The sequence below is a fragment of the Heliangelus exortis genome, chromosome 8 (genome assembly GCF_036169615.1).
Source record: "Heliangelus exortis chromosome 8, bHelExo1.hap1, whole genome shotgun sequence".
Classification (NCBI taxonomy): domain Eukaryota; kingdom Metazoa; phylum Chordata; class Aves; order Apodiformes; family Trochilidae; genus Heliangelus; species Heliangelus exortis.
This window is the reverse complement of record NC_092429.1, coordinates 27137960-27161006: the sequence shown is the minus strand read 5'-3', so window position 1 is coordinate 27161006 and position 23047 is coordinate 27137960. Positions and strand designations below refer to the sequence as shown.

General features: G+C 52.0%; 1 protein-coding gene across 1 annotated transcript; it reads right to left on the bottom strand.

The window, feature by feature from the left end:
- Window positions 1-153: 153 nt before the first annotated feature.
- Window positions 154-14482, bottom strand: LOC139799317 (protein FAM163A-like). The gene is made up of 4 exons (XM_071751194.1): window positions 14343-14482; window positions 3491-3579; window positions 2354-2468; window positions 154-1748 (listed from the first exon to the last, which is right to left on the bottom strand). Exons 3-4 carry the CDS (start codon window positions 2444-2446, stop codon window positions 1347-1349), a joined length of 495 nt encoding a protein of 164 aa, XP_071607295.1. The 5' UTR covers window positions 2447-2468; window positions 3491-3579; window positions 14343-14482; the 3' UTR covers window positions 154-1346.
- Between the last annotated feature and the right edge of the window lie 8565 nt (window positions 14483-23047).

The following is a 23047-nucleotide window of genomic DNA, read 5'->3' as shown; positions in this document are numbered from 1 at the left end:
GTAAAGTCCAAATCCTGGGAGCAGCAGGATGACTTCTAGATTGTAACTCTGAAGAAAAACAACTAAACAAACCACCTCTCCCACTTCAGAGAAGCCATACCCTATATTCCAAAGCCATGAGGAGTGTTTCCAGCTGTTCCTTCCAACAGCAGCCACGGGGCTATGGGGATCATTGCAGTTTGGGTCCCTCCTCCCTTCCATGAATGAGAAGTGCTTGGCCGGGTGGTCCTGTGCCTGTGAATGATGAAAATGTCCTTTTAGTAAATTTTCACCTAATTGGATTTATGGTGGAAGAAGGAACTTTCCCACATTCATTTTTGTGGAAAGGCAGAGTCATCATCCGTCGGTACGAGCCACGGTGAACCCAGCTTTGGGTCATCATCATCTTTCAAAAGCCAAATGGGGGTGTGGGACACTGATCACTTGAACAGCACTCTCCCACTGTGGGTCCCACTAAGTAGGAGATGTGAGGTCAAAAGGAAAAAAAGTCCTAAAGCCAGCCCATCTCTGGCAGTTGGGGTAGGATGGGTAGGGTGACCAAACTGAAGGCGACTTCAGTGCTGAAGGTGACCAAAACTGAAGTCATTTAGGGGCTCAACTCTTTCCATACATAAAAAATCTTGTCACTTTTGTTGGGTCCAAGTTAAAATCGTTCCTAAGAAAGCTTGTGAAGAGTAGAAGAGGTGGAGCTTCAGCCGCAGAAGGATCACCCTGTGCCCATGTGTGTATGTGAGCCATTTTGTGAGCAACTTCACCTCCCCCGGCGGTGACCGGAATTAACGCCTTCAGCTTCTTCACCATCTGCAGATCCCGAAGCAGGTGGGAGGTGGTGTCCTACCTTCCACTGGAACACAAAAGCTAAACTGTTAGTGGCAACTAATGCAGTATGAGGGGAGCAGGACCATCCACATCCTTCTTTGCTTTCCTGTCACCAGTCGCAGCTCAGGGGCAGGACTTGCTGAACGTGTTGGTCATCTCCTTGGGTAGCTGCGTGGGGACACTGACACCAGAGACCTCTCTCAGGAAGTCAGTGGAGCCTGGGGGTAATTAAATGAGGTTGTACTGTACATAGCCCTCGTTAGACAAGCCTCGTCAGGAGACAGAGTAGAATAATAATGACACTTGTGATGGGTTTGGAGGTGGCCGGTTTAACGTCGCCCTTCGAGGTCTCTCTCTTATCTTCTTGCCCTTAAAAGTTTTGCTGTGCTGGGCGGTTCAGCAGAGGGGATGCTGCTGGTCTTGGTTGGGCTTTGGGGGTCCTCTCTGCCCCTCTTTCCCCAAAAAAGCCAAAGTGAAAAGCCCCTTCCAGCAGGCACCAGCTGGGGACACCCAGGCACCCAGGGTGCCTACACCTCGGTGCTGACTGCCCGTGGGTTGGGGAAGCTCTCGCGGAGGAGGCCCCGGCGGCTCAGCGAGTAGCTCTGCAGAGCAGCCATGGTGATGGGTGGCCCCATCTCCTTGTAGCAGGCTGGGGCATAGGCCACCCTCTCCCCCCCGTTGTGCACCATGTCATCAGTCCGGATGTAAAAAGGAGGGGGGGAGGCATAGGGAGAGCAGGTGGGGCAGTAATTGGGGGCCCCGTGCTGGTTGAGCTCACTGCAGGGGGACACAGGGCTGCCCTGCCTGTCCACCACGTGGGAGCTGCTGCAGGCATTGCAGGTGCCCAAGTGCAAGTGGGTGGGAAGGTCAAGTTCTTCCTCTTCCTCGTCCTCTTCCTCACCAGAGTCATCTTTCTTGCAGCAATAGTACTGGGCAGAAAGGAAGGAGTTGCATTAGAGAGAAGCCGGCGGGCAGACTCAGCTTCTCAGCCTCATCCCCACTCCCCTCATGCCCCTCTGCTCCATGAATACCTGGGTCCTGCAAATCGAGAGTCAGGACCTGAGCATGCTGCAGGAGGCAGCTGCCTGGGAACTCATCCTCTCTCTTCCCAGCCAGGTTGGCAAGGAGTATTTTACTTGTGCCAGTTGGAAACAACTCCAAGTAACCGCTGGGCTTTTCATCATCCTATGGGTGCTGCTGCACAGTACACACTTCACATTAACTTTTAAAGAGCAGGAGGTTGTTGAAAGCCTCCTTGTTTAATTTACAAGGGGAATGGGGAAACAAATTTAAAATCTCCATCTGGTATTGCAAACCCAGCCAAGCCTACACCTAAATTACACTTACAACTCTTTGGGGAGCTCCCCCTGTGCTCAGAAGAGGAAAGGACATAACTCTGCAGCACCTGGGGCAAAAGGGTTTTCAAATCCTTGCCCATGATGGGAAAGAAGCCCCCCTGCAGCAGGATTTTGGCCTGAGGAGCAGGAGCACTGCTGGGGTTGGTGACAAGCTAGGGGACAGCCATGGTGCTCACCTGTAGCCTACAGTAACAGAGGACAGCAATGATGCACAGTAGGATCACAGTTGCTAGGATTCCCCCGGTGATAACAACAGTTCCCGCTGTCATCCGACCAATTCTCCATCAAACTCTGAAAGGCAGGACCCACAGGGACATGCATCACCCCAGGACAGGGATGTCACCTACCCCGTGGCTTTATCACCACTTCACAGATGTGATTGATGTCCATGAGGCATCCCAAAATATCATACCACTATTCCTCCTTTCCCCATCTGGAAAACTAACACCAAATATCGTAGTTCTCTTCTTTGGAGGTGACACTGGAGATGCAGCATTGTGTCCCCTCACTGCCACCCCTGCCTCTGGCTTGGGGTGTTTGGGAAACACCCGGCAGTCCCCTCACAGGTCATCCTCCCCCTTCCCAGCCAAAAATAAAGTTTCTGCTTCAAAACACAGAAAAACCAAGCATGGATTTCTACAGGGAAAAGCCAGAGGAGCCTTTGAACTCATCAGCTCTGATAGTGTGAGCCCAAAAAGTCCACCCTGCCTGCCTGATGGGCACTGACAGATTAAATGGGGGCTCCAACATGAGCTGAGCAGTTCCCACAGCCACCCCCCCCATACTGTGGGACCTGAGAGCTTCTTACATCCACTCACAGAAGTGTTGGCCCTGGGAGAAGTGGAGAGAGAGGCCCAAGAGCACCCCTCTCAATTGGTTTCCCCACTTCCCAAAAATTTGATTTGGGACCTGTGAGAAGCCTGCTTTATGTTCTACATCCCGCAGGGGCACCTGCCTGTGCCCCTTGGGAGCCTCCATGGTGCAAAAAGCATTTTGGGTCCTGCAGAGGATGATGGTGATATATATTTATTTATTTTAAATTTGGAGCAAGGAGAGGAGACATTTCCTAAGCTCAGAGAAATACTCAGCAGGAGCTCTCAGCAGCTCATGACTCCAGGAGGGTCAGAGCGTGAAGGGCTGGCTTAGTCAGCACTCAGCTTTTTCCTTTTTTAAAATTAATTACAGAGAAGGTGGATGCATCACCTCCCAGGCAGCTGATGTGTTTGGGTGTTGATGGTAAAGGGGCTCAGCTGCCCCGGAGGGGATGGAAGGCTGAGCCCCAGTGTCCCCCCCACTGCCCCATTTTCACCTACCTGGAACAGGACAGGCAGGGTCACACCAGCCCAGGGGCAAATGTCTGGTACAGACAGTGCTGCATGGCCATGGGGAGATGCTGGCAGCCCTGGGAGAAAGAAAAAAGGAAAAAAAAATCACTGTCAGCCTCTCCCCCCCTTCCCGAATGGACTGCTCAGTGTCCCCATCCACACTGATGCTACCTCTGTCTCTGCAGAGTGGTGAAATAAATTGCTTTTTTTTAGGCAGCCTGACAGGAAAAAAGATGCTGAAAAGATGGGTAAACACAAACCACCAGGATCCTCTGCCTGAAACCTGAAATTTCACCAAATGTGAAATGGGTGCACCCACCTTCTGTTGGTGCCTGGTGCAAGCACATTTCATTACCAGCCTCCACCTCCCTCTGTGCCTCCTCCAGAGCCCAGCTAATTGATAGGGCCCAAGTGCCAGCTGAGATCTAATTACCCGTCCAGCCTTAATTAATGGAGGGAGGTGACAGCTTCCAGATGAGACCTCCCCAACTCTGCCCCCAGCCCCTCACTGCCCACGGAGTTGGGGGGCACCGTAGTGAGCTCCCCACCCGAAAAATCACCCCCCCTCCTCACTTGGCTGCTGTGATTTGCAGGATCCAGCCTTCCATAAATTGATTTGCAGCTCTTGGAAGGTTTCCATATGGAACCAAAAGTCGTGTGTGCATTGGGTTTCCTCCTCAAGCCACTCTCACACACCAAAAAATCCAACAAATCCCCCCCCCCAAGAAATCAATCAATAGCTCCATCACCCAGCTAATATCTCCATCCACCAGGGAATCCAATATAGACCTAATAATAGACCCTAATAATGGTCCCTAATAATAGACCCTGGTACCAAACCGAACCCCAAAATGCAACCAGGGTCAGCAGGGGAAACAAACATAGGGGAGCCTTCAAGGGAGACACAGCCTCTCTGAGTGGCATCCTGAAGAGGGAAAAGCTGACGCTGGTGGCTGGAAATGGCAAATGTTGACCTTTAGTGACCCCCTAGGAGGGCTGTGCTGGGAGGCAGGGAGTGATGGATAGAGCAGGCAGCTGCCTGCATCCAGAGAACTTCATTTCATGGGAGCTGTGATTTGATTTAGAGCTCAGAGAGCAGCATCTGATTTAGCCCAAAGTTTGGAGTGAGCAGGTAGCCTTGGAGAATCACCCAAGAAGGGGAGAGAGTGGCTCTGAAGAGCCTTTGGTCACCTCCAAATCCAACTGGGGCTGTCTTGAGGAATGCACGGGCTTCCATGTGCCCAGTCTCTTGAATTCCCAGCTTGCTGGGATTGGTGTTTCACCAATTATTATTCCTTATTAAAAAAGTGAATGCTTCAAAGAGAAAAAAAACCAAAAAGCAAAACAGAAGAGGACTGCTACTTTTCCTCAGCTCTGCTTTCAGAGAAGAGGAAGTTTCCTCCCTTCCTCCCCCCCAAATTCTCCTTCCTGGCAGCTCATTTTCTACCCAGTTTGTGCCTATCAAAACAGCCTTCTCTAGCCCACAGCCTTCTTCTACAACGATGCAGAAGGGGGTCTAACATCTCCCAGGGAAGGAGCAATAGCTCCAACCTCAGGTCTTGGGAATTTTAAGATAAATATGACCAGAAAGGGGCAGGACAACTACATTGGCCTCTACCAGCCCTTGCAGGAGACACACAGCAGCCCCAGCAGCTGCATCCCTGTGATGGGGATACCTTCATTTTTCACCTCCCACCTCCATTTTTCATCCCCAGGCACATCCTAGCCTGCTGAGAAAGGAGAATTTGGGGCACCACACAGTTTTAGCATCCCAGCCCAACACATTTAGGGCTCCCCTAAAAGCCTCAGGCTGCACTGGGAGCCAAGCTGAGCCCAGTGGCAAGGATGAGGTGCAGAAGAATGGCAGGGACATCCACCTCTTGCAAAACTCCCTGGGATGTACTCCCATTTCTCCTTCAGGCTTAGCAAGGAAGTTGACAGATGGGGAAATATTCCAATATCCTTCTTTTCCTGCTCAGGGGCAGCTCAGGAGAGGGGGCTGCAACCCCAGGGTGGGTATGGGGACCCTCTGGTGTGAAAACCATTGCTGAATAAAATTAAGATTTGGAGAAGTGGTGCTGCACTACCTTCCCAGCCCTTTGCCAGCTTTTGGGATGTGATCTGAGATGCCAGGCAGAGGTGTCACTCTGTCCCTGGTGGGGACAGGAGCAGGTGGAGGGAGGGTCCCTGGCCATATCCAAGTCCTCCAGGCAGACAGGCAGCATTGCTGCAGAGATACATTTTCCTTAATTGATGTTGCCTCACAGCACAAAGTTATGGCCTGAAAAGTGACTCTGGGAAGGAGCAGCATCACGGGCTTCTATATTTATTCTCCTTCAATGACGTCCAGGGCTGATCTGCAGGGTTTGCAAGTCGATGGGAAGGGATTTTTGCCAGCTGCCAGCACTCTAAACTCCAGCTGAGAAACTCCCCATCCTTCCTCTCCTGTCATGTCCCACCAAAGCTGAGCTCACCCTCTGCATCCAACAAGGGTGGAGCAGTAACCTGAGACATGGGAACAGGTTTTAGGCTTGGGCAGAGCACAGTTTTTTGCTGACCCTCCTGCCCCAGCCCAGGCTCTGCTCTCAGGGTTTTTTGCTCTGCAGCTCAAGGGCTAATTCAATGAAATGTCTGCCTGGTAAATTAGCCCAGCCACTGCCTTACCAGAGTCATCTCCCAGGGCCTAATTGGAAAAAAACCAGCAGCAGGGGCTGCCTTTTCAAAACAGATTATGGCAGCAAACAACAGGGCAGCTCCCAGGTGGCTGTGGGATTTGCGTGGGGTTTGGGGGGGGTTAATCCAGGGCTGCAAACCTTGGCAAGTGGGAAGAGAACACAGGCAGCATGCCCTCACCTAGCCAAGGGGCAGGATAGGGGCATGGGCTGGGCTGAGACCCCACAAACTCACTGCACCTTGGATGCTCTGCACTGCAAGTCATGGGGTAGCAGAAACCCCTCACCAAGAGGAGCCAAGCTGAAGTGAAATTTCACCCAAAAATGGCAAAGCAGAATGCAAGATGGGGGAAGGGGGGGCTGCACCTGACACCCCCTCCTCAGCCCCCAGCACTCACCCCCAAGCTTTTTGCCTAAGTCACAAAGCACTGGGTCACTTTGAAACCTTTAAACCCTTCATTAAGGTACCCACAGGGATCACCAGGCAAATCAATCTCCTCTCACCCCAGGCACTGAAAATGCTGATTTTTGGAGGAATCACAAATCATTCCTTTGCTTTACCCTTGCACATAGATTTGCTTAAGCCCCATAATTTTTTTTTTTGGGGGGGAGGGAGGTCCGAGGGGGCAGGATGAGGCCAGCCCGCTCCTGACCTTTGATATGCTGTTAATAAATAAATGGAGGCAAAAGCATATTTCAGGCATAAAAATTGCCCACAGCAGAAGGGGAAAAGAGTGATCCCCAGGTTCTGCACTCTGGGGCTGGTTCTAGCCCTGAGTTTGGAGCTGCCTGTGGACAGAAATCACAGCAGTGCTTGGGAAAGCTTGGATTTGAGCCTGTGGCAGACAACCCCCCCAAAAAAAGCTTTTCCCAGCAGTAAGGGTGTTTTGTGCTGAGGCTTTTTCATGCTATGAGCACTTTAGTTCCTCGAGCTGTACAGGGTTTGGCCAGGCAGTTTTGCAAGGAAACATCAGCCAACACCTTGCTCCTGGCCACCACAAGAGCAGCCAGGTCAGTGGAGGTGAAACCATCCCCCATCTGAGGCTCTGGGGATTTCCAATCTGTCACCAAAACCCAAAACCTTCTGCCCTGCCACAAGTCTGCCCTGGCTTTCTCCCTCACTGCCACCTCCTTCCAGCCCAGGGTGGGAAAGAAGGAATGGGGACCAAGTTTTGAAACCAGCTCTTTTCTTGAAAAAGTTTCATGGAAAAGGCAAGATATTAATTGCAATAAATAAAAATCAACTCACTCCAAGGGAGGGAACCACTATTCTGAGATCTTAGCTCCTGGGTGCTCACAAGTGCTCCTGCTGCTAATGCTCCTGACTCACCAAGTCCAGGACATCCCCTCTTCTGGCCATCAGACTCTTCCAAAAATCACCTTCTTGCCAACCCAGGTTTGCTCCCTCTAATGCTGGGTCTCATCCTGCCCTGCAGGACCCCATGAGATCTTTACAGCTACATGGGACTGAGCATCCCTCTCCCTCCTCCACCAACACCAGCCATACGAAGGCTCAGCATATCCATGGAATTGCCCAGCACATCCCTGTCCCAGGGAGACCTCCTGACACTTCACAGATTTGTGGAGGCAGGATGGTTTTGGAGCCTGGGATGTGTCAGGCATGGATTCCATCAGTATCTCATTCCTTGGGCATGTCATTTGTCCTTTATCCCCTTAAGCATCAATTAGATCCTGGATTGCATGGATTCATGGGAGTCTTGTAGGATGGAGGGACACAGAAGGGACCATCACCCCATCCTGTCCCCCCTGAGCACACACATCACCATGATACTGCAAAGCCCATGGCCTGCCCAATCCTATACCTGGATCCTACGCCTGGATCTAGGCAAATCCCTATATAATTACATCCCCTCTGCAGCCCCTCCTCATTGCAGGATGGCTGAAAACCCAGGGCAGTACAATGCCCCCCCTTCGCCGCCCCCCCTCCGCCACCCCCCCCTCCAGCATCTCCTACCTGCTCTGGGAGCCACAGAGGGTGGGTACAGCCCTGGGAAGGGGTGATGTGCAACCCCAGACATAGGGAAGGCAACAAATGTGGGCAGCCCATGGACAAATGGGGACTGGAAATGTCCCACACCTGATGCTACAGCACCCAAGGTCCCTCCTGGGGTGCAAGAAGCTGTGGCAGAGCTCAGGTACATGTGCCAGGAAGCTGCTTGACCATAGTCCCAAAATATCAAGGACAAAACTGGTGGCATTGACCCCAGTCATACAGGGAAGAGTTTTTGAGATTATTCCTTACTTTAGATCCCCGTGGGCTCTCCAGGACCTGGCCAGCATCCCTGCCATGGGCACCATCTCTCTCAGCACCCAAATATCCCTGGCCATGAGCAGCTGTGGCAGCATCATCCCTCTGGGATCAGGGTGAGACCAGGGAGAGCTGGAATGCTGGGGGTGCCCCTGGTGATGCTGTCCCTTGCAAAAAAAAAAAAAAAAACAAACCAAAAAAACCCAAACCAGAGCATTTGGCAGCAGCACACGAGTGCTACAGGTTTGAGACTGTGCCTATGGAACCCAGGCTGGATCCTTCTGTACCTTGGATTCCTGAAGGACACAGCCCTGGGAAGCAAGGACTTGGGTCTGATTTTCACCCCGTGTTCTCCGAAATCAGCAAAATCAGCTCCTCAGCAGCATCCCAGTGCTTGCAGAATACAGAGCATGAGATGGATCTTCCTGAGCATGGAAAGGGTGATTTGCTTCCAGCCCTGGTGTCCCCTCAGTGTTGCCACATGCTCATAACACCTCTGGATGTGTCCCATGGCTGATTTCAGGCTCCAGGAAAGCACCAGCATGGCACAGGGATTTCTCTCTGCACTTGCCCAGCAAAAGGCAAGAAAGCACCAGCAAAGCAGAACTGGGCAGCAGGAAGTTCTTGGAAAGCTCTCAGCATCCAGCCACCCCCAACCAAGGCCTTGGGGTAGATAAAGGTCCAGGTGATGGACTTGGATCCTGCTGATCCCACATCCTGGAGATGCTCCTGGTGGTGCAATGAGCCAGCTTCCTTTCCAGCAGGCTCTGCTGTTCACCTCCAGCCCTGGGGGGATATTTCTCCAGCACCCTCATTGCTCCAAGACAATATCTTCAGTTTCTCAGCACTCATTTATTTTCTCACCAGGTCAAGGAGACAAAAACCTTGGCCCAATCTCTCTGTCCTCTGAGGACTGCAAAGGCTCCTCCTGGAGATAGGATCTTCCTCTGCCCAGTTGGATTTTCTGGCTGCTCCACCCCAGGGAGGTGCTCTGATCCCTCCATGCCATGAAGGGCACCAAACTCATCTTCATCTTGGGTTCATATTGGAAGAGGAGGCTCAATCCCAGCAGAGGCACTGTGCCACACAGCCCAGAGGATCTCTGCAGAGCATTCCCAACATGATCCAACCTGGCACAGCAGTTTTCCACTGAAGATTTTTCACCAGCTTCTCACCAGCTTTCTTCAAAACAACCTCCAGGTTGGCATCTCCTCCAAGGCACCACTTTGTTACCTCCCTCCTTCCCCTGGACACCAGCACCATCTCACCCTTTCAACCTCATTTCCATCATTCCCATGAAAATCCTCTGCCTCGTTCCCCCATTCCCACTTGGATCTGCCCTGGCTGCCCCAGGCCCATTCCTCCCACACAGCTTGTGCAAAACCTTTCAGTGTAGCAGCAAGGTCTGCTCTGGGAAGTCAATCCCAAGGGAAAAGCTCTGGTGGAGCCTTTGTAATCCAATCAATTTCAGTGCCCCACCATAGCCCACTCTGGAAATGCCACCTGAGCCACACCAGGGCAGCTCTGTTGTGCCCTGATGTTGTGCCCAATCAGTTGGTTTTGCTGAGATAAAACCCCAAATCAATTCTCCTGTTCAAGACCTGGCTTAACTTGTGCTCCCCTTTCCCACAGCCTGGAGGGATGCTGTTCCCTGGGGATATGTGCGTCCCTGCCACCACCTCCTTCCCATCTCCTGCCAGCATCTACCCTACTCCTGCCTGCCTGGGAGACTCACCTCAGGGGGATTAAAGGAGCAGAAAGATCATAAGGGGTAACTGGACCATTTACCAGTTGGATGGCATGAAGATGAGCCTTGAGTCTGGCCAGGAGGAGAGAGGCCACTAGCATCCCACTGGGCTCCTGAGCTCTCTGTAGATCCCATTTACAGCCAGGAAAACTCTATGGATGTCTACCAGTGAAGCACCACACCTTGCCTGGGTATTTTGGTGCGTGCCTGATGTTCAGCTCCCTCCCAGCTCCAGGGCTCACCGAGGTCTCTCCCAGTTGCCCATCACATCCAGACATAGGTTAAAAACAGCACAACTGAAAACCCAGGGAATCTCTAACAAAGCAGGAGCCACATACCAGGGATGGTCACATTGCTGCCTACTCCTGGTGCCCTTCAGCATCAGAGAGCAGATAATTCTCAGGCCACTGGTCCCCCAAAAAAAAAACAAAAACCAACCCACAAGCCTAGGAGAGGTTATAGTTTGCAGCACTTGCAAACGTGATGAGATCTTGGGAAAAGTCCTTTTTTTTTTTTATGGAAAAGGGAGACAGAGCGGACTGTGGCCCATCCCTGGGGAGGAGGGTGCAGGGAAGTGCAGTCTCTTCCCTCAGCATGATGCAAGTCCTGCTGCTCTGTCAGCATGCCCCCAGCATGTCCACTTGGAGTAGAAACAGAGATTTATTTTAATGAGTCATTAAAGTCTAATTGCATTCAGGCAGCAACAGAGAGAGAGAGAGAAGCCTCACACGTGTGGCAGTACTACAGTCAGGAGAGCTCTACAAGCCTCCCAGAAAGCACCCTGCAGACAGACTGTCACTTTTTGGTGGGGCCAGACAGCAGGGCCAGATGCTGGCTCTGGAGCAGCATGGTCAGGATCCAAAAAAGCAACTCAGAAAAGTCTCTGCTCTCTTTATTTATCTCTGTCTGCCCAACACAAGTGGTGCCACCAGCTGCTCATCCCTGAGCTCCAGGGAGGAGGCAGGACCAGCTCTGGAGCTTGGATGTTCATCTCCAGAGCCTCAGGCTGGGGTGAGCCATCTAAACTTCAGGACACACTGCTTTTATCTCCTCCATGATTTTAACAGCCCCATAGCAGGAGCAGGGAGCTCAGCAGAGAGGGATTTGTGTTGCAGCTACACCAGACAAGGCACAGGGAAGGGCTGAGCTGCTTCTCCCATCTCAGGGGTACCCTGGGGGACACACAAGGCTACAAACTGGCCAGCTTGGAGAAGGGCTCCAGTCCAAACCCCACTGCCTGTAGTCCAGGGCTCCCTCTTGCTGTTGACATCACCCATGAGGAGCTCTGGGCTTTGCCTCCTCTGCTGTTTGGATGCCCCAGTTGGCTTTGTCTCCATACCTCTTCCTGCCCAGCAGATTGGGGCCCACATCACCCCTGGTGACAGGAGCTTAGGGCACCCTTACCCCCAGGGACCCCAATCCCATGCTGGGCACTGGGGGCTGTGACCTTACAGGTGACTGCTGCCTCTCCCTGGTATTCTGCTGAAGCTGGAAGATTTCTGACCCCATCTGCTCCCAGCACTTGTGGTAGCTCTCAGACCTCCTGCTAGTTTCTTCAAGTATCAGAGAGAAGTTTTTTTTTCCCCAAGATTTTGCTCTCTCCCTTGTGCTGCCATCAGCCACAAGCTGAGTGGGTGAGTGAGTGTTGCCACCAGGAATGGGTGATGTGAACACATCTCCCCTTCCTTCTCCACCTGCACAGCCAGCAAGGATTGCCCTTGGCCAAACTGTGACTTTTTCCTCTCAAAATGCTGTCCCTCAAAATGCAGGGCAAAGCCATCACCTCCTTTTCCTGCTCTGCAGTTCAAATGCCATCAGCACACACAACAATCCCAGCTCAGTGCTATGGGGTGACAGCCCCCCATAGGTACAGCCCCCCTGCAGCACAGCTCCCCAGCTACAGCTCTATTTTCCAAGGAAATTCATCCCTCTGGGATGGCCCATCCAATGGAGTCCTGGATGGCAGACTCAGGGAAAGCTTGGAGACACACAGTGCTCTGGGCCTACCCAGGGGCACAGCTCCTGACTCCCAACCCCACTTTTCGGGGTAAATCCAAGCGGATTCACATCAGGATCAGGTTCAGGAATGACTTTGCCATAAAGCCAGAGGAAAATCTCACCTTTAAGGATCTACTCACTCTCCTTTTACCCACCACACCCCAGCCAGGGTGAGGAAGCACAATGCAACCAGGCACAGGCTGGCTCTGCAGAGCTCAACTCTGCTGGATTTCAGGCCAGCTATTTCTTCCCTCACTGATCTATCTCACATCTCAAGATGCTCCACTTTTACCAGCCCACACTGCCCAGCGAAGCAGAGCCAGTCCCAGTATCCCAGGATGGTCAGGCACATACCAGCACAGGAACCTAGCAAGAAGGAAAACCTGCCATGAAGTCTCCTAATGTCTTCTGCAAACGGAAGTGTGGAACAGGCTTTCAGGAGAACAAGGGTAACAGAGACTCAATAAATATTTCATGCTGGTGGGGAAGCAACGACAGGGAAGGTTGGGCAGGCAGAGGCCAGGAGGGATAGGGGGCAGAGGGGTTCCTGTGGCAGAGGCAGCAGAGATGGAGAATAAAGGGGGAGGCAGCAGGGTAGGGAACCACAAGACCATGGCCTGACCTTATTTCTGTTTGCTGCTTGCCCTGGGTTTGAGGCATCACCACAAAACAGATCCTGGAAAAAGTGGAGCAGCTCTCGTGCTCCTGTGCGTGTCTGCAGCTAAGGTTGGGGATCCTGCTCCAGCTGGGAGACAAAGCTCCTCCAAACACCTCATCCTAACACTTCTCAGCAGACCAAGAGCTGCCTGGGCCTCCTGTCTGTCTCTGCACCCAAAATGCTCCCACACAAAATGGCTGGAGGATGCTTGATGATTCTCTGGAGAGGAGGGCTTCCCGAGTGGAAAATCTTTCACACCTGATTTCCACCCTGTGAAGGGTTTTTGGGGCTGGGAGGTCTTGCTGAAACAGGGCACTGGAGCCAGCTGTCCTAAGGCCTGTGGCTGGGCTGAAATCCAGTGCCTTGGAAAGAGACAGAAGACCCAGCAAAGATGGTGATGGAATAGGATGGCATCACTGATCTGTTGTTCAACACAGCATTGAGAAGGGTGGACTCCTGCTGCTCTCTCCTCTTGGCTTTCCAACAAGTGAAAAAATCCTTCCTAGGAAAAGCCTTTTCCCCTCCTTCCCTGGCAAAGCACAGTTTAGAGCCCATTAGATCCCATGGGAATGACACTGATGCCAACAAGCAGCCCCAGGACACCCAGTACCCCCCAAAGAGCATCACAGGGAAACTCTGTGGCTTGGATGAACAAGAGCCAAGGCTGGAAAAGGGGGGGGAATCCAACCCCAGTAATACAAGCTTCCTTTAGGGTGGAATATTCCATCACACCTTAGAAAAATCTACCAGAGAGAGAATCAATAGCATGCAAAGGAAATCCATCTGAAAACACTAAACGTTCCCACATGTCCTTTCAGAGGGAATATTACCCTCCAGGATAACCTTAGGAGAAAACAAAAGCCAGGGGAGTAACTCCAGCACAGGTCTCCTTTAATTACCGCAGCAGAGTGAGAGATAAACCAGAGCTCCTTCAGAATAAAGAAAAGGATTCGATTTCCTCCACTTCAGCAAAGGCAGCCACCATTTCCGAGAAGGGGTTTGGTAGGGAGGATGGGGATTTGTCGGGCCGTCGTGTCCTTGCAGAATGGCAAGGTTCGTGGCTCCCAGGAGGGAGCAAGAGGCTGAGCCCCGGGCTTGGGACTTTCAAAACTTCAGCCAGCTGCGAAGAAAAAGGGTTTAGAGACGGACGAACTCAGCCAGCCCCATCCGAGCAGTTTAAAGAGGACTTAAAACAAAAAAACCCAAACCAGCTCGACGCAAAGTTGGGCCATATCACCCTGAGAAAATCTGTCAGCAGCTTGCAAGGAACCACAATCTCGGAGCTTCTCTTGGACGAGATGCAACCCCGTGATGCCCGGGTCGGGATGCTGGGAGCATCCCAGCCCGTCCTGCCCGTAACCCCCCACCACCATCACCGCCCGGAATTCCCTTCCCACCGCAGCCCTAAATTCCCAAGGGGCCTTTCCCTTGTCCCGACCCTTCTGCAAAGCTGCAGTGCCCGAGGGAAGGGGGGAACCGGGATGCCCGAGTCGTACCTGGGCAGCCGGGCAGGCAGGAGCGGAGCCGGGTCCGACAGCACCGGGGGAAGAGAACGAGGAGAATAACAGCGAGAATTATAAATAATAGGAAGAAGAATAATAATCACCGGAGCGGAGGAGCAGGAGAGCCAAGGCGGGTCCGGCCGACTGAGGTGGAGGCCAAGCAGGGGAGGAGTTTGTCCGGGGGCCGGAGATGCCGCCACCCAGCACCGCCCCCGGCCTCGCAACGCCCCCAGCCCCACGCTCCTTGGGCTCCTTTTTGCCTCTGGCCACGCACCCCCTGCCAGCAAAACAGACCAGAAAACCCATGGCAGGGCTGCAAGAGGGATGAGCCGGGGGGGGAAGGGAAAGATGCCAAGTTTCCCCATTTTTTTCCAGACCAGATTATCCCGTTCTCCATGAGGCTCGGTAAAACAAAGCAGACCTTCAGCCTGCATCGGCATCCCAGAAGCTCAGCCCATCCCTGCGGGGCCCAGAGCACACGCCAGGATTAGGGAGGCACGGACACATGTGCAGGGAAAGGTACTGGTCCCCAGTAAGTGTTTTCAGCTGCTGGGAAACTTTGAAGCTCCAAGCCCGGAGTTTAAGCTGGAGAAGTTGCAGCCCGTTGCTGCCAGTTGCAGCTGGCATCACCTTCTGAAACAGGGAGCTGCAATAATGGGGTAGCAGGGCACCACTAGGAACATCAGGGTTACTGTGCAAGGAGAACAGGAATTCCCTGGTTCTCCCTGATTTCAGTCTCTCCAGGGCACAAAGGCCACTGCCAGGCCGTTCAGCTTGGTGGGATTGACGCAAGATCCCTGCTTGAGCCAGTCAGTTGAACCCTCCTGTGCCTCAGTTTCCTCATATTTAACTCAGGGACACCACTGATACTTTTCCTCTCTGTAGACCAATCCCTAAACCTGAGGATAAAGCACCACTCACTTTATCCTCTGTCAGTCAGGGCATCCCATTACCCAGAGATTGCTCTTCCCAGCCCTCACAGCTGCTCACTTCTGGTGCCACTGATTTCCCCCTAGGATTCAACAGGAGCAAAAATAATCTTTGGGATGCAAAGAGCTGTGCACCTTTTAGTGAAAGAGTAGGATGAATAGTGAAATGCAAAGGAGAGAGAAGTAGATCCCATCACAGCACTTCCACTCTGTGCTGCAGGATCTAAGTGCCTGCTGGCTTCCCCTCCTGGTACAGAATTCCACATTACTCACCACAGCCCATCACATCACAGGGATGGTGAAGGCAGAGAAGCTTGGAGTGGGGAAAGCCAGCACATGGAATATTTCTGCAGAGGGTTGAGGAGATGCATCATCCCTCAGCGGGGCTTGAGAGCTGCTGGAGGGACAGGAATTAGAGATATCCAGGTGAACACAGAGGAGGAAGCCAGGAGAAGTGAGGAAGTCATTTCCTGGGCTGCTCCAGGCAGGATGTGAGGAACTGATGGCAGCCCAGGATGCAGGGAGGGACACTTCTCTTGGAAAGCACTGCCAGGGCCACAGGAGGCATTATTATGGCTAATTCAGGAACTAACATGTCACTGTCTTCATGGATAGATGTGGAAAATAGTTTTTTTGGAGTCACTTGGCTAATACCAGGCTGAGATTGCCCAGATCCAGACAATGCTCCTCCATCACCCCCATTGCCCTAGTCCAAAAGCAGGTAGGTGCTGCAGATCATAACAAAGTGAATGTGAAACAGCATCACTCCAGAAAGCAGGGTTATCAGCTTGCATAATTTCATTGCCAGTCCCATTTTCTTCCCCTCCCCCCCCCCCCAGCCATGTTTTCTATAATAATTTCATTATTTTTTAAAGCATCACATGGATGACCAAACAGATCAGAAAAGGTGGGACCCCCACCTTTGTAGTGGCTGGGAAAAGCTCAGAAACAGGAGTGCCAGAGGTTCTGCAGCAGGAAAGAAAATTAAACCTAAAGTTGTTCTTTTTGTCCAATGCAGTTTTAAATAAAATATGGGTTGGTAAGCCCATCTGGCATGACGGGGGTGCTTGGGTCTAGTAGTGCTGGTAAATCAAGCAGCAGTTTGATCCAAAATGCCTTTCAATTCCTTTCAGTTTCTTCTGGGACAAAGGAAACACAAGACACCTGCAAACCAGCCCTGCCTGGATGTGGCCATTCTGGCACAGCTGAGCTTGCTCAGGTCCTGAGTGCAAAGTTATCCCAGCAACACAGGGATCCCAAACCTGCCAGGATCTCCCTCTCAACACTGCAGTACTCACACATACAGCTGGCTTTAAAGCATGTAAGTATTGCAGCTAAACTCGTATCAGACTGGGAAACTCACATGAGTTTTATATCGTTTCTCCCCAGGACTGAAAAGGGTTTTAATCACTGCAAAACTTAAACCCAAAATACTTTTATTCCCTTCTGGTTTGCCTCTCATACAAAAAGTCAAAGCCCACTGACTTTGCTCCAACACTCTGCTGCTTCCTTATTTCTTAGGATAAATGTTCAGCAAAATAATGCAGCGAATCCTTGGTGAGCTCCTTCTCCAGTGCTTTCTGCACATGGAATCCCTGCAATTTATCCCACAGAGCCTCAGCCATGCTGCAGAGTGTGCCTGAAGCCCAGCACTCGCAGGTGCCCTTGAGTTATTACACCTTAAACCCCTGCTCTTCAGCACATCAATAATTTTCTTCCTGTTCAGGCAAGCATTTCCATCAGCCCAAAATGCTGATGCCAGAAGATGCTCAGGAGCTGAACCCTCAGCTGCTGGCATGGGAATTTATTTTGTTCTACACTCAATCTTCCTTTTATTTTCATTAGCAGCAGAGCCTGGGGCAGGCTGTATCAATCAGAAAAAAAGCCTGACTGTGCAAAATGCCATCCCTGCCAGAGTCCATCCCGCTTCTCAAGGGTTTGAAGCTTATTTGCTGCCTTGTGTACTCCAGACAATATGGCTGCTAGACTATAACAGGGGCATTAGCCCATGGAAAAGACCTTGGGAGTCAGCCATAGCAACCTGCAGCCCTCCTGTGTGTCTGGCTGGGGGTGTAGGAGCTCAGCACAAGGCTGTGATGCCCTCACTGCACCTTCTTCCCTCCCAGCATAGCCCTGGGAGCAGATTCCCACAGCTTTCCAAACCTGCCTGCTCCCTTGGGAAGGGCAGAGTTAATGCACAGCTTCCCACCCGATGTGGATCAGTCATTACACAGCTCAGTTAATTCACTTTTGCCTGCACAAAACACTGGAAAAACAAACCCAACCCAAAGAAGAAGTGTTCAGCTGGAGCTGCCCAGCCCAGCCCAGCCCAGCCCAGACCTACCTTAGAGATGGGGCTGGGGATGCTCATGGATCACACACATCTGACACCAGTGGGAAGTCTCTGTGCAACTGCAAACACCAAATCTGTTTAGGGGACTGCAGACACCATCACCATCATCATCACCACCACCATCACCATCCCTGAAATCCTGGTGAGCTGGAGGAAGACTTGCAGTCACACCTGCACACCCATTTAAGAGGACAAATGGTTGTTTACCCCTGGGGAGATGGTCCAGGGAGGTCACTTTCCCTCCAAAAAAAAAAAAAAAAAGGAGCTTCTCCATCACATGAGGCTGCCTTGGAGCCCCAACCTGGGTGAAGGTCAGGGTTGCCCACAGGAGACATCCAGGGACACACAGGTCTGTGGCAGCATCCACCCTGTCCTGCACTGGAAGAGAAGGAAAAAAAGAGCCCCAGGTAATATCCTTAGGTGAGAGTTATGCTATCTCCTTCCCAAAGATAAATGTCATTAAAGTTCAGCCCTTGTTTATTTTACATCCAGAGGTGCAATGAATGCTCCCCCTTGCCGGGGCAGGGAAGGGGGTTGTGTGCTTACAGCTTTCCACCACAATTAAGCAGAAACATGGTATTAACCCATCACATTTCCAAAAACATCAGCCTGAGAGCAAGAGCAGCTTAACCCAAGAGCCACTTGTACTTCACTCCTGGTGCTGGCATCCATCCTAGGATCATGGGAAGAAGTGGGAGAAGCAGAGGGAGAGGAGGTGGCTGCTTTTTCTGATTTATAAACCACTTAAAGTCACCCATGGAGCAGTCAGGGAGATTTTTTTAATTATTTTTTTTCCCCACCCTGTGCTGTGATTTTTAAGTGCCCAGTGAAGGAGCCTTTGGCTGCTCACCATCTGTCTTGGCTATTTTTCTTTTTTAATGGCCACATGGAGCTTTATCCGTGTACTCTGAAGCCCTGCCAGAGGATGTGGATGCACTTTGCCTTACCTAAGATAGTCAAGATGTGGCAAAAAGGTCCCACATCACATTTTCAGCCCCAAATCAAGATGTTTACCCTGTGGTGGGTAAACACAATCCTGTGAGTTCATTCTGCCCAGGAGATAACAGCATGAGCTGTGCCTGTTTATGAGGGAAAGGGGCAATATTTTTGGGGAAACCACCTGCTGTATCTACTGGGATGGCTCTGAGAATGACAGCACCTTTGGAAAACTTGGAGAAATTAAAAAAAAAAGTTGATTTTCACTTCTCTTCCAGGGATTTGTGGCTGCTCTCCCTGTCACCAGCAGATGCATCTTTGCCATGAGCCACACCTTTCCTTCCACAAACACAAAGCCTAAATATCTGATGGAGCATCTTTTCCTAACACTGGGAAGGAAACATTGCACCATGTGAGCAACCTGAGGCTCTCCAGCAAAGAAAAGCAGGTTCAGCCTGCCCCAGTGCCCATGGAAGAGCCTCTTTTTAGGGGAGAAGGGCCATGGGGAGGTGATGCTGGTTATCTCCTGGGTGAGCTGGGGACATCCTTGGGCAGTGAGATGCATTGATCTGCTGAGGGGTCTCTCTGCCAAGCCACAGCCCTGCTTGGCTTCTTGGCAGAGGCTCATTGATTGCAGCAGACACAGCTGTGGCATTGGCTTTGTAGGGAAAACATCCCCTGTGGGACTTGTGGTTCCTGCAGCTCCAGGCAGGGCCAACACCAGGTGTGGGGACAAGGCCCCCTCTCTGTCCCAGGAGAATTTTGGGTGATGCTCGGTGGAATGAGAAGCAAGGACAGACTAATTAACAGAAATTAACTAATTAACAGAAAATTAACTCCTTCCAGACAAGTGTGACCTTACCAGGATTACACCAAACACTTCTCTGGGCTCCAGGTAACACAAATTCAGTGGTTTGGTTGGAGCACCCTCCTAAGGAGCAGCCTCAGGCCATCCATGGGACATGGCAGCATGGGGTAAACCCATGGGGATGGAGCCAGGCTGGCCAGAGAAAAGCTCAGAGATGCAAACACAAACTCAACCAGCACAAGCAACCTCAAGACCCAGCATGGGAAGCAGCTGAAGATCCCTGAGGGCAGCCCCAGAAATGTTTTCTCCCCCCTTTTTGCAGCACAGCCCTCTGCAGCCTCCCTGGCTGAACAGAAGCCTTTCAAAGCTGCCTTCTGGCCATCACCAACACTGCCATGCCAAGGAAAACTGAGGTAATACCTTGACCACCACCCAGACAGCCTTCAGGGACCACCCACATCTTCCCTGCTCTTCTTCATGTCTGTTCCCATATCCTACCTGCCCTTTTTTGTGCCTTCACCTGAGCTCCTTTCCATGTAGGCACAAGCCTGCAGGCAAGACAGGGCTGCAAAACTGCTGAGAACAAGCTCAGGAGTGCAATGATGAACTGGGCTGGCCCTAGGGCAGCCATCAACCTCCTCATGGGCACCCTAGAAATCCCAGGAGGTGCCTGCATGGCATTAGTGACCAGGGATGAGTGACAGCACCTTCCCCTCCCAGTGCCAAACCACGCAGCCCATTTTGCAAGGCTGAGAAGGATGCTCAGCCCATTTCCGTCCCATCAGTTCCCCTTCTTCCAACCATCTCTGGATGCTTTACCTCCCCCATGGAGGCAGTGGGAGCTCTATGGATGCCCACAGTGTCAAGACAGCCACAGGTGCTTGGAGGGGATCAGGGAGGAGGTTTTTAGCAGGTTACCAAAATGCAGCTGAGCTCTGGCCCTTAAAGCATCCCTGCCTCCCTGTCTGCTCCAGCATAGCCCAGGCTTGTCCTCATTTCAGGCTGGGCAAGCAGCAGCCCAGCCCCAGAGGTAGTGAGGTGATGTCAAATCTCCTAATGGAGCTTGACAGCAGTGGGATTAAAAGCACAAGTGAGATTGCAACCCCTCTGCAATCATCATCTGCCTTGGAGGAGCTGAACCAGAAAAGAGACCTCCTGGCAGTGGGGAGGGGTGGGAGCACACAACTGGGGCAAGGGCAGATGGAGCTGAGGGGAAACCTCACCTGTCCTGAGCTCTCCTTACTTGCCCTGCCAGCCCATCACCAAAGGGAAAGAGCCAATCTCCCTGCTCCTGTGAAGGGTTTCACCAGCAACAGCCCCAGTTCCAACTGGTCTCAGTGGGGACCAACTCCTGCTGCCCCAAACTTGGGATGCGGAGCAGCTCTGCACTGATTGCACCTTCCTCTCACCATCTGTGAGGTCAAAGTGGACTCCCCCTTTCTCCCTCTCCTTTGGGTGCTTGGAGGGGTGCCACTGGCCCTGGGAACAACACCCAAGCAGCAGTGGCCACGATGGAAATGGGAAATGGGAAGATTCCCTTGGATGTGAGTGGGTGCTCAGGGTACCCGCAGCTCACACAGGGCATGCACAGACCCTTGCAGCTGGCACCAAGCCCCATGTAAAAAGCCAGCAAGGCACAAGCACTGTTCCCATCTCTGCTCAGCTGAAACCCAGCAGCCAGAGGCTGCTCTCCTGCCATTTGCTCTCAGCAAAATGCAGAGAAAAGTGGGGCTTTTTACTGCAAGAAAAAGGGAGCCACTCCAGGGACAGCTGTGTGTGCTTGGGAGCAGTGGGAAGAGCTGATGGGTTTTGGCACTGTGCTTGGGCTGAAAAGCTGTCTCCAGCTCCAGACCTTGTTTTGCAATGACCTGTATTGAGAATTGGCTTTTTCCTTGTCAAATGGAAAGAAAAAGAATCCTTCCAGGTCAGAGGAAAGAAAAGCATTTACCCATGGGTCAAGTGAAACAATCCGATGCAGGGCTGAATGCACATTTATCCTCCCTAAACCCAGGAAAAGATTCAATTTCCATCTGAAAAAACATCTAAAAATAAGAAGAGAAAGGTTTTTTGGGGTCAGAAGCTTTTGATTTGGGTTTTTAAGCCCAAATGACTCGCTGAATTGAACCCCAATTTACAAAGCACAAGTCAACCCAAAAATGCAGAGGGGAGGAGAGGGAATGAGCTGATGCACTGATCTGGAAAATGTCACCCATGCTGAGACAGTGTCACTGGGGTGGCTGCAGCAACTGTGGGGGACCAGCCCATGACCTGACATGTCCCCAGCATGTCATGCAGGTATCCCAACCTCAGCTCCTGCTGCAAGCCAGGGTGCCAGGGGAGAGGTGTTCAGCCACCTCTGCAGCACTCAGTCCATCCAAACCAAGCTGGCATTTTCCAGACTCCTCCTTTCCAGCCCATTTAAAATCCCAAGCAGCTGATTACCACCACGGGCCAGGAAGCTGCTCACAGACACCACAACTCTTCTGTAACACTTAAAATTCCGGCCCAGAGAATCACTCCTTGGCCTTTCCTCACCCATTTTTACCTGGGCACTTTCTTGAGCTGGTCCAGGTCCAGCTCTGCACTCATGTGCATGGCCCCAGCTGAGAGGACCCCACATTTCCCAGTACCCCAGTGGTACTGGGAAGGACCCCTGGCTCCCTCCTCCTGGCAGCACTGACCCCAGACCCCACACATTGCCCAAGTCCGCGAGCAAGTCCACAGAGCACACACCCCACTGGTGCCTTTGCTTAACCCTGGCTTTTATGGAGAGCTGCAGACCTTTCAAATTTTCACTTGCTCTAAAGGTCTCTTCCTCTCCCCTCAGACCACCTCTGCCACCCCAAAGCTATGGAGAGGGTGGGAAATGGGGGCAAGGGAGAAGAAAGCAGCTCCCCACTGAGCCACCCTCCTCTGAGTGGGACCCCTTGGCAGGAATGTCCTAGGATGAGGGTTACCCCACCAGGCACTCCTGGGAAAGGGCCCACAGCACCCCACAAAGATACTCCTCAAGGAGGATGGGGATCCTCCAGGCTCCTGACACATGCAGACAGGGTTGTTGCAGGGCAGAACATCTCCCTCCTTCTCCTCAGGCACCTCTCTAGGCTTGGGTGCCTCCAAATTTCAGTTGCTCAGGTTTATCCAGATGCCACAGCACACGGCCCTGGCAGAGCCACCTCTGCTTCTCCACTGCCTGGCAATGCCTTGAAGCAGGGACATAAAATGTGGCATCACGTTCCAGTCCCTGAGGCATCTTTCCCTTTTCTTCCAGTGCTTTAAGCAACAAATGTACAAACAGGGACCCACCAGGCATGAGAAATGTGACCTGAGCTGCTCTGGGAGGGAAGATGCCACAGCGTGGCTGGGAAGCTCCATCCAGGTCACCTTGGTGTAGGGGAGTGGCTCCAGGTGGCTCTCACCTTTTAGCTTGATGGAAAGGGTGTAGAAATACAATAAAGCACTTGCAGACCAGAGATGAATGGCAAAAAAACATAGAAAAACAATATCCTGAGCAGTCAAGCATCAAAAGGTACCTCTGGCATGTCTGCATGTGGGCACAGAGAGGCCACCGAAGGATCTGAAGACCTGAGGAACAGTTTAGGAAGCAACAAACCAGGTGAATTCATAGCTGGGACCCTTCTATTTTCACAGCTTTTCTCTTCATTAACCAGAA